This window comes from Neofelis nebulosa, chromosome 17 (assembly GCF_028018385.1).
Source record: "Neofelis nebulosa isolate mNeoNeb1 chromosome 17, mNeoNeb1.pri, whole genome shotgun sequence".
Classification (NCBI taxonomy): Eukaryota; Metazoa; Chordata; class Mammalia; order Carnivora; family Felidae; genus Neofelis; species Neofelis nebulosa.
This window is the reverse complement of record NC_080798.1, coordinates 6256510-6275188: the sequence shown is the minus strand read 5'-3', so window position 1 is coordinate 6275188 and position 18679 is coordinate 6256510. Positions and strand designations below refer to the sequence as shown.

At 39.4% G+C, this 18679-nt stretch overlaps 1 protein-coding gene across 1 annotated transcript in view; it reads left to right on the top strand.

The window, feature by feature from the left end:
* Window positions 1-17602, top strand: part of LOC131500139 (uncharacterized) — a 53082-nt gene extending 35480 nt beyond the window's left edge. Inside the window, 6 exon segments of the mRNA XM_058708914.1 lie at window positions 2148-2246; window positions 2388-2664; window positions 5015-5040; window positions 5146-5192; window positions 10993-11146; window positions 15629-17602. Of these exon segments, the coding sequence (XP_058564897.1) occupies window positions 2148-2246; window positions 2388-2664; window positions 5015-5040; window positions 5146-5192; window positions 10993-11146; window positions 15629-17283 (2258 nt within the window). The 3' untranslated portion in view covers window positions 17284-17602.
* Window positions 17603-18679: the final 1077 nt, after the last annotated feature.

The window sequence follows — 18679 nt, the reverse complement described above, 5'->3', positions numbered from 1 at the left end:
AACAATACACACAAAAACTCTTTTAAAAACCCAAAATGAGTATGGTTATCCTTATGAGATGTTTATTTATGAACAGACTATTAGATCAGTGAAGTTAAAAATTCAGAAGTATGCCAAAGTGCATAAGAAAAGTTAATACCCAGCAAAAACTACAGTAGGTATAACATTATTAATGCTTGGCATTTGGTAAATGGGGATTCCTACCAAAATGACAATAAGTGTTCTTATTCTTCACATCCTACAGCGGGATAAAGGTCAAACAAAAGAGAAGTCTATACAGTAAAAAATAATTAAAAATGATTAAATACCTTCCTAAGACCTGCTTCTCAAGCACCTGACTGTAGCCAACCTCTGGCTCATCATCATTAAAGACATTGCTCAGCAACACTTTTGGCTTGAAAAATATCTTCGTTGAGTTTTGATGCAACTTGTTTTGTATGTTCCGAGTGGCCACTGGTGTATCCATTGGCACCACCTGCTTCTTGAGTGTCTTCCAGGACATCACGATGGCCCCAGGAACTCCAAGATGATAGAACTTAAAATAAAAGCTCTGTGTGCCTAACAACCAGCGGCTGGATCCTAACTGTGCTGGCAAATACCACTTTCTTCTTGTGACTGACAATGAACAGTGGAAACATTATATAGAAATATGACTGGGGGTGCTGAATAAGAAGATCACACAATCAGCACATGTCCTACTTTTAACGTTCTCTACTGTCAGACATTTGGGATTCACGATCTGGGCCAGCAACTCCATAGTTTTCGAGCTCTTAAGATACAAGCAGTGGGTCCAGCACATTCACAGGACAACATCTCCAGAATTTCCCCAGAAGTGAGGGCTACCCAAGGCATCCTTGTCTTGATAAGCACCTTTGTATCGTTTTATGCTCTCTCTTCAACCTTTTTATTTGGCTCTCTCTGAAAACCCCAGTTGGTGGGTCATGAACCCCTCTGATCTAATCACTCCATGTTTGTTTTCTGTTTTGTTTTGTTTTAACAATCAGCCCTTTTGTTCTCTGGAGTCCTGACCTCATTGTGTCCCAGGTCATCTCTGCATGCTGCAGAAAGAATACACAGCCCTCTAAAATGACAAGATACCTATAAATTATTGTAAACTGTTAAACAATGTGTAGTCATTTGTTCATTCACTCCTTGCAGAGATTTAAGCACTGGAGGGGGCAGTCACATAACAGAGAGGGTGTGAAAAGCAAATGCAGCCAGCACCACCTTCAGAATTTCCACAGGAAACAGAAGAGGAGCTATTAACTTGCATATTTCGTATTAAAAATTATTAAGAGTGTATATGATGCTACTGAAGATGTGAAAAACTAGCTTTACTATTTGCTTGTATTATTCACGTAAAGAACAGACATCCTTACCACATGTCTCTGGAAATATTTCAAAACCAGTATTTCATCAGTACTAGGAAAAGTTAAGTATCTCTGAAAGAGTACACATTTTAGAAGCTACGTTAACTGCACTTCAAACGAAGCATTCAGGAACAGAAAACGAAGCGATCAGTTACAATCATCTAATTTTCTAGGCACCTGGCTGGCTCAGTTGGTTAATTAAGCCTCAGACTCTTGGTTTTGGTTCAGGTCATGACCTCAGGATTTGTGAGATCCAGCCCAGAGTGGGGGTAGTGGGGGGTGGGCAGAGGGCTCTGCTCAGAGCCTGCTTGGGTTTCTAGATCTAGCTCTCTGCCCCTCCCTTGCTTGCACTTGCCCCTGTACTCTCCCACAAAATAAATACATATTTAAAAATCTAATTTTCAAGTAAAAACTAGTCTTCCAAAAGAAGTGAAAAAAATTTTAAACTAAAATTGCAATGATATTTAGTAATTAAAGGTTAAGCAAAATACAGGTGCCATCTGGTAGGTCTCAAAGGCGTTTGGATTTATAATTCACCTCGAAGGTGTGGATTCCAATATCAAATAAAGAGAGAAAAATTGATAACCCATAGAGGCAGAAATGTTTGCTTCTTTAAAGCAATGTGCCAACCCTCACCCCCCACAGCCCAGAGCCTGGCCTGGAACCCCCAGGAGACCAGAAGGGCCAATGGGGAGAAGAAGTGACAGTTCAGTGAAAATTACAACTAGTACCAAACTGCACATTCCCCACAGAAGAGTTTTGCATGTCGCATTCTAGCGTCCATCACCGATACTGACCACCCGGCTTTAACTTCATTAAACAAGGAGCTGTCACTGTCCGGGTCTCAGTCGCCCCACGAGGACCCCCCGGCCCCAGGTAGCATCGCTGCTCTGCCTCTCCCGCTGGAGGCCAATCTCCACCGCTCGCTAAAAATGTTTCCATGGGCACCGTGATCAACTTGTCAAATACCACCACTCCCAACAGAAGCGGCCCACCCTTCCCTAACCTTGTGCCCAGCCTGGCTCCAAACGACACCAGCGGGACTGGAAGGAATCCAAAAGCAGAACCCGAAACCGCGGGGCAGGAAGGACAAACAGAAGACCAAACGGCAGGCCCCCGTGTGGTGCAGGGCAGGCTACCCAGCGCGCCGGGGTCCCGCCCACACCCGCCGCTTCCGCAACCGCCCCGGCTCCGCCCTGAGAGCGCCCCGGCTGACCGACGAGACCCATGCGCATGCGCGCTTTCCTGCAGACCCGGAAGCCGATTTCCCGGAGCAACGGTTGCGCTCGGATGAGTGAGTCTCCATTTTTCTGGTTCTTGCCCTGGAGCGGCTCCTCGGGCCCCGCCTCCCCACCCAGGTTTCGGGGGCACCTGATAAGGTAAAATCTTTGAAACCACTCATCCCTCTCGCTGGGAGTTCGTCCCTGTCGCCTCTCGCGGCGTGGCCATAAGACGTTCGGAGCCCAGTCGGTGCGGGTCACGGGCGTCAGCGTTCGTTTCCGGTTAAAATCTCTGTGAGGCAGGTTCGGGCCCAGCCTTTCTGCTTTGGCCCTTACAGACCCCCGTCGCCTTGCCGGTCGTTTTCCTGCTCAGAACCTTTCTCTGACTCCCGAGTCTCCCCCCGGTCGCCACCCCCCACCCCCAACCGCGTCGAGCACAGTCGTCACTAGGGAGGTGGATGCAGGCCCTTCGCCCCGCCGCAGGGAGGGCAGAGTGGGGACAGAGACGGCGGGGAAAGACGCAGAAATCTGCGGAGTTAGAGGGTCATCGGAAAGTGTGGGGAGAAAGAACGGCGGGGATTGAAACAGAGGCCGTTAATAGAGTGGTGTCAGACTGTTGGAGGAGTCATAGCGAGGGAGGGAAACAGAAATGGACAAAAGAACTTAAGAGAAGGACACAGAGAGACTTATACAGAGAACAAAACACGTAGTGAGTGGTCTGGGACAAAGCACAGGACCCAAACCCTGGTGAGTACTGAATTGATTGGGTATGGGATATTAAGTTGTGAAGTGCTGATTTCTGGCCCTGTGACCTCGTTAATTAAAACTTGGGAATTGTTTCAGTTATGCAGAAGAGAACGAGAGGGGTGAAACCAGGTGTTGGAGGCATCTGCACTTTCTAAGTATTGCATCAGAAGATAATTTCATTTGGAACCCTTACTCATCTAGAGGGCAGAGGCTTAGCTCAGGCACTTAATGGGGGAAGACTTTCTGTAACCACATGGTGCTTTTTACAATGGCCATTATTAACAGTACTATTTCTCTCTCCTTTTTTTATGGCTTGTCGCATTCTTTTCTAAATTTGATGTATCCTCTTTATCTTTAATATCATAATCCATTGGATGGATATCTTTTTAATTTCCAAGTTATTTTCCCTCTTAATTTTTATTGTTCAGATTATGAGTTTTACATGCTGTCTGCTCTTTCACAAGTTGGAATTGTTCTTTAATGTCTGGTAAATAACTTCATGGTATTTCGTTACATATCCATAAAGGATGTCGGTAATCTTTTAACACTCAAAACCTAGTTTAGGCAGTTAATTTAATATTCAACAGTTCTCTTCTTCCCTTAAGTGATCTTTTACATTACTGAGTTCTGAGCTGAAGTCTGCAACTAAGTACATGTTCCCCTCAAGTTCCCTTTGTCTTTTCTGTACAGATGTTGAAGAATGGTCTGGATTGATGTGGAACTTTGTTCCAGCAGAGCCCATCCGTTTATGGTGCAGAGATTGCCCAGAGCTCATCTCCCCAGGTGACCCTTGTTTGTGTTTTCCACTGTCTGTAACTATTTGTAATTTCATATAGTTTTTCTGGAAAAGAGGAATAAAATGGGTTTGATTAAACCCATGAAAGAGAAGCTTCTCTTGTTCAGGAATATGAAAGGTAATCTGGAAAACCCTTTCTCATTAAACCTGTCCAGGCCACCATTTCAGAATTTACTTCCACCCAGTTCTGTTCATTCTACTCAGACTTCTTCAGGGTAACTTGGTAAAGTAACTCCCCCTCTGAGCCCCAGTGCACTCACCTGTAACATGAGTCGATAGACCAAGAATTCTGAACCTGAGGTAATAAGATCCCTGAAAGGATTTTCAAAGTTGGGTGTGTGTCTTTGGCAGTTTTCTGGGAGAGGGTGTGTGGTTGGAGTTTAAAATGTGACCCAGTTCCAAAAACAATGAAAACCAGTAAGAAAGAGGCAGCTGTATAGTCTTAGAGACAGGGATATGCCTCTGTCGGCTCCATCCTCTCTGTATCATAACTAAATTTTCAAAACTTGATTGTGTCATCTTTTGACGTTAAACCCACTTACGGCTTCCCATCACTATCAGGACAAAGATGTAAACTCTCAGTATAGTTACCAGGGAGTTCGGGAGCTCGGGTGCCCCTTAAGAGTTGTTCCAAATTGATGGCATGGACGGGCTTCTGTGGCCTGCATCAACCATTCATTGCATGCTGGCTGCCTAGGGAGGAGCCAAGGACTTGAAAGAGCCAGTTCCCTTTTGCTGAGTTCAAGGAGACAGCGGACAATGCAGTTGCATAGAGTGTGTATGTTTCAGCAGGAGTGGAGGGCTTTCTGGAAAAGTGGGTGAAAAATGCACTTGTTGGCTCCCTTTTAGATTTTATCGTCCCTGCATCCCTCCTGTTGCAGTGGGCAGCAAAGGACTTTTTCCCATAGTAAGTTTCTCCCCGTATGTATATTGTGGCAGAGGAAGGGGTTATGTTGAGTCTAAACATTAAACAACATTCCTTTTGTCACACAGTATAACCTTACCTAAGAAGGAAGGCTAGAAGAAGAGAGAGAAAAAGGAGGAATGGCTCTTCTCCAGGTAAAAGTCATATTTTTCATTAATTGTTCTTCTTCTTAAAATGTCATATTTTGGACTTGTTAATCTTCTCTGTCTCCGAGATGTCCTGCCTAAATTGTTTACTCACACCCAGGGCCTTCTCCCGGTCTCCTCTCATCTCCATACAGAGTCCAACTCACTCTGACCCAGTGACATGGAACTTGGGAAGAGGCTCCTTTTCGATAGTCATCCTGTGAAGGATTTTCTATGTAGGCAAGGACTGGAGATGGGGAGTAGGCATTGTGGTGTCCCTGAGGTTAGGCAGTAAGGATTCTTCAGAGACCCCTTCTGGATGCCCTTTCAGCTCATATAAATAAATGAGGATTAAAGAGATTACATATGTAAGTAACATATTAATGTGCACAAGTACCTGAGGAACCCTGGAAAATAAGACTGATGGAGGAAATTTGCTTTGTCTGATTTTACAAATGCCTTTTGATGTTAAATGAGGGAGTCCTTGTGCTTCTGACTCCACAATATTAATACTTTGGAATAGAATGGGAAGTTCAAAGTAGGAATAAAGAATAGAGTGAGTGTTTTGTTTTATTAACATTGGTGTTAAAGTATAGAATCAACCTACTTCTCTAACACTACATGTTCTTGAATTATTTATAGTGCATTCATCTCATAAAGACCATGGTGTTCTTTTAGGAACTCTTACACTGTGCATCTTTTAGATAAAAATGTTTCTAGTTTAACCAGACATAGGAGCAGAACTTTCTGTCATCAGAAAGGCTGGTGCTCAATTTTCATTTTACGAATTATTCTTAAATGTTATTATTTTTCTTTTGTATTAAACCCCCCTAGTGTATATTTTTGTGGTTCAGATTCACACAGGGATGCATTTTAGAAACTAAGAAGTAAAATATCCCCTTCCCTGTCACATCTCCCACCATCACAGATTGTCTTCACCCAGAAGCTATGTTCTCTTTACTGCAAATCTTCTAAATATGCATTTACATATTGTGATGTGATTTTAGAATATATTCTTCAGTAAATGTTTTCTCATCATATTTTACTCTGCAGATTGAAATATTTACATACCATATGTCTTGAAGTTGTTCTCATGTTAGTAAACGTAGAGATACTGCTTTTTTAGATCCTCATTGGAACATTCTCTAAATGAAGAAACATGGGTCTTTTACAATTTCTTACTGTTACAAAGAATGTCAATGTGGCTGCTTCTAAGAAGACTGACTTCACTACAGATATCTAAGGATATCTTATGATTGTACATCTTAAGCACGTTAATGATGGTCTTTCTGAGGAGGCAGAGACATTCCACTTAATAAAGATTTAAATTTTTTTTTTTTTTTAATATTTATTTCTGAGAGAGGGACAGAGCATGAGAGGGGAGGGGCAGAGTGAGAGAGGGACACAGAATCCGAAGCAGGCTCCAGGCTCTGAGCCATCAGCACAGAGCTCGACCTGGGCTCAAACCCACGAACTGCAAGATCATGACCCAACCCGAAGTGGGACGCTTAACCGACCGAGCCACCCAGGCACTCACTAAATAAAGATTTTAAATCAACTGTCTTGAAAATCTTCAGCTAAAGGAAAACATGGAAGAGAACTAAGAAGTAGAACAGTGTTTCAACACATAAAAAATGTCACTAAGGAGATAGAAATTATAGTAAAGGGATGGAATAGAAATTCTGGAGTTAGGCAAGTATAGACACCAAAACTCAAAATTCACTAGAGAGTTCATCAGCAGGTGGGCAATAAGAAAGAATCAGTGAACGTAAACATCGGTTAACTGAAATTATCAAGTGTGAGCAGAAGAAAGGGGACAAAAGCAGAAAAGGGAAAAAAAGAAAAATGAACAGAGACAAAGAAACCTCTGGGACACTATGAAGAATACTGATAGACACATAATAGGAGTCCCAGAAGGAAAGGATAAAGAAGAAAGGGGAGAAAGAATATTTGAAGAAATAAGAGCTAAAAACTTGTCAAATTTATCAAAAACAACCTACACATCCAAAAACTCAATGAACTTCAGCTATGACAGATGCATGGAGATCCCTGGCAAGCACATAATCAGTCAACTTTTATAAGACAAAGGAGTGAATGCGGAACGTAGCAAGACAGAAACAACTTCTCATGTACAGGGCTTCTCAATAAGTTTAACAGCCTATTTCTCCTCAGAAACTGTGGAGGCCAGGAAGCAGTCTCCTGTGGTATTAAAAGCTTGAAGTATTAAAAAACAAAAATAAAAACCTGTCAGGAATTCCTTATGAGGCAACTATACTTCAAAATTGATAGTAAAATTAAGAGACTCCTAGATGAACAAAAGCTGAGGGAGTTCACACTTACAGGCTTAGCTTACATGAAATACCAAATGGAGTTCTTCAGGCTGAAAAGGATGGAAACTAGCGGTACATCAAAGCCATAGAAACAAATAAAGAACACTAGTAAAACTACGTAAGTGAATATAAAAGCCAGTATTATTATATTTTTGTTTTCTAACTCAGTTTTTCCTATGTGTCTTAAAAGACAAATGTGTAAAACAATAATAAAAATCTGTTCTTGAGTGTATAAAACATCTGTTCATATCTTTTACAAAGGAATAACTTTTGGCAATAAGAACATAAAGGGTGACTGTATAACAACAGTTGTTTGTATGCTATTAAAGCTAAGTTAGTATCAACTGAAATTCAAATATTATTAATGTGTAAACTGCAATCCCCAGGATAACCACTCAGAAAATAACTTGAAAATGGAAAAATAAATACAGAGGCAGTCAAAATGGCATGTACACAGAGGCACAGACACCCAAAGAAGGGAGGAATTATGAAACAAAATATCAGACATACAGCAGATGTCAAAAGTAATTCTTACCAGTAGTAACTTGAAATGTACATAAATTAAATTCTCTAATAAAAGACAAAGGAATTAATGTTTAAAAATGATTCCACTCTCTGTCTACAAAAGGCTCACTTTATTTTTTTAAGTTTTTATTTATTTATTTTGAGAGAGTGTGCATGGGGGAGGGGCAGAAAGAGAGAGGGAGAGGGAGAGAGTCTCAAGCAGGCTTCACACTGATAGTACGGAGCCCGTGCGGGGCTCGAACATACGAAATGTGAAATCATGACTTGAGCTGAAATCCAGTCAGGCGCTTAACTGACTGACCTACCCAGGTGCCCCAAGGCTCACCTTAGATACACAAATATGTTGAAAGTGGAAGGATGGAAAAAGATATTCCACGCAGATAATAATGAAACTTATCTGGATAGGTATACAAATATCAGACAAAATAGACTTTAAGTAAAATTATTATCAAAGATGTTGAATGACATTATATATTGAAAAAAGGGCCAATTCATCAGGAAGATAAACCGAGTATAAATAATAAATACATAACAACAAAGCCCCCAATTTTTTGAAGCAAAAATTGAGGAGACAGTTCTCTACTAGTTGGAGACCTCATACTCCCTTTTTAATAATGGGTAGAACAACCAGATATCAATAATAAAGGAGTGAGCAACACTGTAAACCAGCTAGATTCAGCAGACATATACAGGACACTTTATCCAACAAACACTCAAAAATTAGGAGTAGACTTGCTGTTTGAAAAAGGGTATTATTAAAATTCCATGGTTAACATCAATGGTAAACAACTGAAAACGTCCTCCTAATACCAAGAACAAAACAAGTGTGGCCCATTTTGACACCACATATCAACACTGTACTGGAAGTTCTAGACAGAGAAAACGCAGGAAAAATAAAATGTGTCAAAATGGGAAAAGAAATCAAACTATCTCTCTATTCATAGTATACATGATCTCCTATTTAGAAATAAAGCTCAGACTTAGAATGAATTCATCGAAGTTACAGCATACAATATTAACACTCAAAATTCACGTTACATTTCTGTACAGTAGCAGTCAACAAATGGAAAGTAAGTAAACAATTTATAAGAGCAAGAAAACAAATGGGAATAAATTTAACGAAGGAAATGGAAGATTTATACACAGTGAAAACCAGAAAGCTGCTGAGGAAAATTAAAGAAAACCTAAATAAATGTGAAAATGTCCTGTGTTTGTGGATTGCAAGACTGTAAAATGGGAATCCTTTCCAGAGCGATATAAAGAGTAATGCAGTCCTCAGCAAAATCCCAATATCTTTGCCCAAATGGGAATCCTGATTCTAAAACTCATATTGAATTGGTAAGGACGCCAGATAACCAAAATAAATGTGAGAAAGAACAAAATTGGAGGACCTAGAATTCCTGACATAAAACCTTACTACAAATTTTGAGTAATCAAAACTACAATTCCAGCAGGGACTAGATATATAGAACAAAGTAATAGAACTGAGCCTCCACATATAAAACCACGCATGTATAATCCATTCCTTTTTTACAAGTGTGCCAAAAACAGCGGAAAAACAATACTCTCTTAAATGGTACTGGCAAAACTAGAGTCTATGGGAGAATGAAATTGAAACTACCTTGTACCCTATAAGGTAATCAATTCAGAATTAATCAAAGACTGAATGTTAGAGCTAAAACTATAAAACTCTTAGGTGAAAACATAGGGGGTAACTTAGGGGTAAATCTTCATGACCTGAGGGTTGGCAGTGGATTTTTATACATGATCCCAAATCGAAAGAGAAAAAGACAAAGTAGATAAATTGGTCATCATCAGAATTAATCATGTCTGTGCAATGAAGGACATTCTCACACAAGTGAAACAATCTAATAAATGGGAGGAAATAATTTGCCAGTCCATATCTACAAAGGGTCTAGAACCTAGAATATATGAAGAACTTCTACAACTCAACAACCAAAATACACAGAACCCAACTTAAAAAATGGTCAAAGGATTTTAATAGACATTTCTCCATAGAAGATACACAAATGAAACAAGCACATGAAGGGATATTCAGCGACAGTAGTCATTAGTAAATTGCAAACTCAAAACCACAAGTGATCATTTCACACCCACTAGGATGACTACTGTAAAAGAACAACAGCAAAAAAAGTGTTGGTAAAGAGGTGAAGAAATTAGAATCATGACACATTGCTGTTAAAGTGTAGCTGCTGTGCAAAAGCACATGGCAGATTCTTAAAAAAATTAAACCATGTGCCCCAGTAATTCCACTCCTAGGTATATAACAAAAGAATTGAAAACAGATATCCAAACACTTGTACTTAAAAGTTCATAGCAAATTACTAATATTAACCAAAGTTGATAACAACCAAATGCCCATCAGTAGTTGAATGAATATAGTCTAGTCCTGCAATGTCTAGTCCTATAGTCTGCAATAGACTAGTCCTGCAATGACTAGTCTATAGTCTAGTCCTTTCCAGAAGAAAGGAAATGCACCACTGATACATACTGTATCATGGATGAACCCCAAACATTATTCTACATGAAAGAAGGCAGATGCAAAAGGTCACATTTTTGATCCCTTCTTACATGAAAAGATCCAAAATTGGTAAATCCATAGAGACAAAGCATTAGTGGTTGCCAGGGACTGGGGAATAGGAAGCACCTGCTTTAATAGTATTTAATAAGTATTTTCTCTGGGGATGATAAAAATGTTTTGGATCTAGACAGAGGTGATGTTTGTGCAATATTGTGAGTGCACTAAATGCCCCCAAACGGTACTTTAAAATGGCTTGTTTTTATGTTAAGTGTAACTTGCTCAAAATTATATTACACGGATCAAATAGCACTCACTCCAGCCAAGTCAGTCTTTACACATCTGTGCTTCTCTTGTTTTGTGTCAAATAAGAACACTTTCCCTGTCCACTTGGTGAAATGTGTTTTCCTTTCAGGGGCGGTTGACATTCAGGGATGTGGCCATAGAATTCTCTCAGGAGGAGTGGGAGTGCCTGGACCCTGCTCAGAGGGCCTTGTACAGGGACGTGATGTTGGAGAACTACAGGAACCTGGTCTCCCTGGGTGAGGATAACTTCCCTCCCGAAGTCGGTAATTACTTTTTATGTCTGCATTTTCTTTTGACTTGATCATAGGAGTTTCAAATCCCTGTTTCTAAGGGAATGATTGCAGCTGTTTTAATTGAGAATGGAAAGGCATCATAATGTGGCAAATGGACTCTAACTTCCCTTTCCTTCAGAAGTTCTGCATTCCTGCTTGTTTAGGTGCTTGCAGAACATTAGTAGTCAGAAAAGCTTAAGGGAGGGGACTGGTGAGGATGAGCACTGGGTGTTATTTGTAAGTGATGAATCCCTAAATTCTACTGAAACCCATACTACACTGCATGTTAACTAACTAGAATTTAAATAACAATCTGGGAGTCTGGGGAATAGGATATAAAAATCCTTAAAGTCTTAGTAAAGTCCAGTTTCACTGACATCATTAAAGATAAGGCTCAGAGACAATAAAGTTACTTAAAGTTGGGGGGGGAAAGGAAACCTTATGAATTTTTTAAAATATCTGATTCTGTGCTCTTACCCTTGTGCTTTTGGTTCAGTATTTCTTGGAAAGAACCAGATCTCTGCATACCTAAAATAATCCTTAAGCATTCAGGCACTCAGTTGACTAATTTTTGAAGTATGTTTCTACACCCACATATACTGAATGTCCTTTCTTCTTTGCTGAAAAATGAGCTGGGAATGTGTTCTGGAAGAGAAGCAGAACATGTTTTGTTTTTCTTCTTAAATAGAAATCTTTTCTTGAACTGAATATCATCTCTATCATCTCTTTCCAGGGGAAAGATCCCTGGACTGTGGAAAGTGAAGTGAATATAGGAGAACATCCAGACAGGTGGGAATGTGTTGGGATGTGAGCATAAGTCAAAACTGAAATGGGCACAGAGTAAGCAGGTCCATTAAGTATTGTTTGGGAAGGATCTGTGGGAAAATAAAAGTTTATTTCTTAGGAGCTTGCTTTTTTTTTTTTTTTTAATTTTTTTTTTTTAACGTTTATTTATATTTTTGAGACAGAGAGAGACAGAGCATGAACAGGGGAGGGTCAGAGAGAGGGAGACACAGAATCTGAAACAGGCTCCAGGCTCTGAGCTGTCAGCACAGAGCCTGACACGGGGCTCGAACTCACGGACCGCGAGATCATGACCTGAGCCGAAGTCGGACGCTTAACCGACTGAGCCACCCAGGTGCCCCCCTTAGGAGCTTTCAAAGGAAATCTTCCCCCATCCCACACACACTTCTCATTCTGTTATTCATATGAGTAAATCAAATTACGTACAAGTTTAAACTCCTACTGTTAGGACCTACAACACTGTTATTTGGGCCCTCTGACCATACTGGTGCTGTGATTTGAGAGGGACTGAGATGGCTGTCTCTAAGAGAGTCTTTCCCTCCATCTCTCATGGTTCTCATAACATACAGGTCAGAACTGAGGTCTCTGTAGTACAAACCCCCGGAACTATTCACTTTCCATTTCCATTTTGTATCCTTGACAGAACTTTTCAGGAGACAAACAAAAGGTAATAACTGTCTATTAGAGTAGAGCTAAGGCCTCTTTCTTTCCTGGGCTATCCTGGCTTCTTGAGGTTGGGCGCTTGTGCAGTAATTAGGGGGAAGGCATGAAGTAGATAATTCTAAAAAGTGAAAATCAAAACTAGATGTAGGTTAAATAGAGCACAACTTACTGATATCTCTAGTTAGCTTTTCTGTAGGAAAAACGTATCATTCCACAGATGTTTGTTGTATTCTTGGTATATGGAAAGCACTATATTGATATTTTTTTGGTTGTTTTGTTTTTATTTTTTGGTTTTAAGAACTCAAGAGGTGGCAGCAATTTTTGTTTTGTTTTTAAGTAATCTCTACACCTAACATGGGGCTTGAACTCAGAACCCCAAGGTCGAGGGTTGCATACTCTGTGGACTGAGCCAGGCAGGCATCTTTTGTTGTTGTTGTTGTTGTTTTTAATATTTTGATTACCTTCACCCATTTCTGCCACCGTCCCCTCAACTACCTGCCTCTAGCAACCACACATATATTCTCTGTATCTAAGAGGGGTTATTTTGTTTTTTTAAGATTCCACATATAAGAGAAATCATACTTTGATAACTGCCATTCTAATAGGTGTGAAGTGATATCTCATGGTGATTTTGATTTGCATTTCCCTGATGATGAATGATGTTGGCCATCTTTTTATGGTCCTTTTGCCATCTCTAGATCTTTGGAAAATATCTATTCATATCTTCTGCCTATTTCTTAAATTGGATTATTTGAGCTTCTTTTTGCCATGTTTTGGATTCTTAGCCCCTTATCAGATACATATTTTGCTAATACTTTCTCCTGTCCAGTAGGATGCCTTTTCATGTTGTTAAAAAAGTGTTTCCTTTGCCATGCAGACACTTTTTAGTTTGATGTAGTCCCACTTACCTTTGCTTTTGTTGATTTTTCTTTTGGTATCAAAGTAAAAAAAAAAAAAAAAAAAAAAAAAAAAAAAAAAATCATTGCCCAGACCTGAATCAAGGAGCTCATTACCCCGTATCTTATAGGAATGTTATGGTTTCACATCTTAGGTTTAAGTCTGTAATCCATTCTGTGCTAATTTTTGTGTATGGTTTCAGACAGTGGTCCAGTTTCATTCTTTGACCTGTTGGAGTCCAGTTTTCCCAAACCATCTATTAAAGACATTGTGCTTTCCCCATTGTATAGTTATGTCTCCTTTGTTGTAAATTAATTGACCATGTGTGTGGGTTTATTTCTGGGCTCTATTCTGTTCTGTTGATCTGTGTGTCTATTAGATTTATGCTAATACCATACTGTTTTAATTACCACAGATTTGTAGTCAGGGAGTTTGAAATCAGGAAGTGTGATGCCTCCATCTTTGTTCATCTTTCTCAAGATGCTTTGGGCATTTGGGGTCATTTGTGGTTCCATACAAATTTTAGGATTTCTCTATTTCATGTGTAGGTTTTTGTATAGATATAAATTTTCAACTTATTTGTGTAAATACCAATGAATGAGACTGCTAAATCATATTTAAGAGTATGTTTAGTTTTGTAAGAAAGTGCAACTTGTCTTCCAAAGTGGTGTACAACATTCCCACCAGTAATGAATGAGAGTTCTTATTGGTCCACATTCTCACTAGTATTTGGTATTAGTGTTCTAAATTTTGGCCATTTTCATAAATGTGTAGGGATATTTTATTGTTGTAACATATATTTTCCTCAATTAAATTTATGTCTTTTTTTAAAAGTTTATTTTTGAGAGAGAGGGAGAAACATAGAGCGCATGAGTTGGGTAGGGAGGGAGGGAGGGAGGGAAGGAGGGAGGGAGGGAGAGAGAGAGAGAGAGAGGGAGGGAGAGAGAGAGTCAGAATCTGAAGCAGATTCCAGGCTCCAAGGTGTCAGCATAAAACCCGAAGTGGGGTTTGAACTTCTAAATCATGCGGTCATGACCTGAGTCAAAGTCGGACACTCAACCAACTGAGCCACCCAGGTGCCCCATGGCAGTCTTTAACGTTTTTTTTTTTTTTTTTTTTTTTTTTTTTTTTATTTATTTTTGGGACAGAGAGAGACAGAGCATGAACGGGGGAGGGGCAGAGAGAGAGGGAGACACAGAATCGGAAACAGGCTCCAGGCTCCGAGCCATCAGCCCAGAGCCTGACGCGGGGCTCGAACTCACGGACCGCGAGATCGTGACCTGGCTGAAGTCGGACGCTTAACCGACTGCGCCACCCAGGCGCCCCCCCATGGCAGTCTTTAAACGGAGTATTTGTGATATCTTTAGAACGTACTTTTTTTTTTTTTTTTAAGTTACTGCTTTAGTCACAAATGTCATTAATTTGATTTGCCATAGCTTTTTAGATAATGATACCTTATTTTGGGGTGCTTGGGTAGCTCAGTCGGTTAAGTGTCTGACTCTGGATTTTCGCTGAAGTCATGATCCCACAGTTTGTGAGTTCAAGTCAAGCATTGTGCAGTGCACTTACAGTGTGAAGACTGCCTGGGATTCTCTCTTTCTCCCTTCCCCTTCCCCATTTGCAAGCTCCCTCTCACTCTCTTAAGTAAATAAAAAAACATTCTTGTACATGTCTCATGGAACATGTATATGTTACATAATTCTTTTGAGTATATACCTAGAAATGGAATTCATGGGATATTTAGTTTGATAATTTTTAGAGGAAATACTGTCCTATAACACCATACTGTCTCCCTGTTGAATGTTTTCCATTGTTACTTCATACCATAGTGTAAATTCTTACAGAATGAGTCAATATTATGCCTGTTGCTATATCAGTTCCTTTCTCTAGGGTCAGGCTTTTAACTTACAACACAATCATATTCCCATAGATGTGCAAATACAAGCATTATCCCCACATTTATAAAAACAAAATTTAAAAACATTGTATATAACAATAGTGTTTGAAGACCATGGTTGAAAAGCTTCCTTTGTTCATTATAAAGTATCATTTGGGTGTGTAATTATGCGATTTAGTATAAAATATTTATCTTCCAACTCTATTTGATAGGAAGCCCTTCAGCTGGATTTGTAATCAAGGAATTATCACCAATAGAGGACATTAATAAAGGAGAATTGTGCCACCTGGTAATACTGGAGAGAAATGAAAGTCATGGCATCCAGGATTTTGATCTCAAGGAAGTCTGGGAAAATATGCATGAGTTAGAGACTCAGTGGGAGTATGATGCAAGAAATGACAAAGAAGTGCCTTTGACCCATGACAAAAATCTCACTTGTGGAAAAGATCGGCAACTGAATCAGTCCTCAGTTACTTTTCCTGAAAAGCAGAGTGTTTCTGTAAGAAATAATACATACCAGTATTTCATGCATGAGGAGCCATTTATGAGGAATTTGTTAAAACTGGGAGGTAACAGAAGTGGTTCTGGAAACCAGTACATAAACTGCGTGGAAAATAGAACTGGATTATGTTTGCAGGCACATCTGGCTGAACTCCAGAGATTTCACAGTGAGGAGAAAATGTATGAATGTAGTAATCCAATTGAGAAGTCTGTCAGCAATGGTTCCTCAGTCTCACCACTTCAAGGAATTCCTCCCAGTACCAAAAACATTTGGAATAAATCTAGGAAGATTTTTAAATATCCTTTATTACCTGCACAAGACAGAAGAGCATACACTAGAGGAAAATCTTACAAATGCAATGACTGTGGGAAGGCTTTTAGCAAAAGCTCAAATCTCATGAGTCATGAGAGAATTCATTCTGGACAGAGACCTTACAAATGTAATGACTGTGGCAAAGCCTTTATGGAGCGCTCACATCTTACTCGACATAAGAAAATCCATACTGGAGAGAAACCATACAAATGTAATGAATGTAGCAAAGCCTTTGCTGAGCGTTCAGGCCTTACTCAACATGAGAAAATCCATACTGGAGAGAAACCTTACAAATGTAATGAGTGTGGCAAAACTTTTAAGCAGTGCTCCCACCTCATTAGACATCAGGATACACATCCTGGAGAGAAACCATACAAATGTGATGTATGTGGCAAGGCTTTTATCCAAAGCTATAACCTTATAGAACATCAGAGGATCCATACAGGAGAAAAACCATATAAATGTAGAAAATGTCATAAGGCTTTTAGCAGACGTTCAAACCTCTGGGGTCATGAAAGAACTCATACTGGAGAGAAACCTTACAAATGTAATGAATGTGGCAAAGCTTTTACCAAATTTTCAAATCTTACTACACATCAGAAAATACACACTGGAGAGAAACCATACAAATGTAATGTGTGTGACAAGGCTTTTATCCAAAGTTCAAACCTTACTGACCATCAGAGAATTCATACAGGTGAAAAACCTTATAAATGTAATAAATGTGATAAGTCTTTTATCAAACGTTCACATCTTTCGGGTCACGAGAGAACTCATACTGGAGAGAAACCGTTCAAATGTACTGAGTGTGGAAAAGCCTTTACGGAACGTTCACATCTTACTCAGCATAAGAAAATCCATACTGGAGAGAAACCTTATAGATGTAATGAGTGTGGCAAAGCTTTTACCCAATTTGCAAACCTTACTAGGCATCAGAAAATACATAGTGAAAAGAAACCACATAAACCTAATATGTGTGGCAGTGCTTTTATTCAAAGCTCAAGCTTTGGGGATCATCAAAGAACTCATAGGAGAAAGAAACCTTGCAAATAAAATGAGCAAGACTTAACGCCAGAGATTCCATCATGGAGAGGAATCATATGAAACTGACGTGGCAAAGCTTGTAACCATGGCTCACACCTCCCCTGATAACAGAATATAAATCTCTAAAAGAAAGCACACAAATGGAATGTATGGCAGGGCTTATCCAAAGCTTATTATATCTTGTGAATGTAATTTTTACTAGAGGGAAACCTTACAAATGTAATGAGTATGATCAGGTTTATAAAAAATGTACAGATTGGGAAGGGGGGTAAAATAGGTGGATGGGATTAAGAGGTACAGACTTCCAGTGATTAAAAAAAAAACAAAATGTACAACTTTGTGGTTTGTGGTCTTGAAAGAATTCACATAACATGGAAACCATACAAATATGTCAAAGTCTTTACCTTAGGAAACACCAAAGAATTCATACTGGACAGAAACATTACATGTGTAATGAAGGTGATTGTTTAGCCAGTGGACTACAATAAGAAAATTCACACTAGGGGGAAGTAGGTCTATTTGGAGGATTAACCAATCTTAGGTGTTAAATTCCATAGAAATTTAAACTCAGGAGATGATGTGAGTCAATGGAACAAGTGTATCTGTGGAAAGACCTGAACATCTTCTGTTTAAATCTTTTTTTTAAAGATTTTATTTTCCTCTCTACACTCATCATGGGGCTCAAACTCAAAACCCTAAGATCAAGAGTCACATGCTCTTCCAGCTGAGCCAGCAACACACCCCTATAGCTTATTTTTTTAAATTATTTGAGGTTTCTTGAGGGTTCATTATTATTGGTGACTTTATAACCTCAAGTTTGGAATCCAATGATGTTATACTTTCATTACATGGATTTCATTTGTCAACCATGGTGGTTTCAGAGAAAGCATCAGTAAGGTTAAAGGAACTTATTTCATTAGGTGGGGCTTAGTCATATGTGTATACCCTGGAAAAACTAGGATGCTAATTTTAAGATACAGTATAGTATAAATCTGAGAGCATGGGGAGTGGTAGGGAATAGATCTAAAACTATTACCCTAATTGTCATGTTTTCTGTGGTCATAGGCACTTCTCTGGATTTGGTGGTATCATTGAGAGCCTTTGTTGGTTAATACAGGAAACAAATACTCTATGAGAAAGATGATCATGAAACAGAGTAGGTCGTTACATTGAGAGAATGAGATTTTTATGTGAGAATGATGGGTTACTGGGGATGATATACGTGGTAGAGAAAATGGAGGGTAATGATGGTCTCTCCCTCTTTGAAAGGTAATAGTTATATATCATGGATGAATAAAAATTACTCTTATTTTTGGAAACTGAAAAGTTACAGAGGACATTTTAATCAGAAGAACCAAGGTATGGGTGACTGGGTGGCTCAGTGTGTTGAGTGTCTGGCTTGATT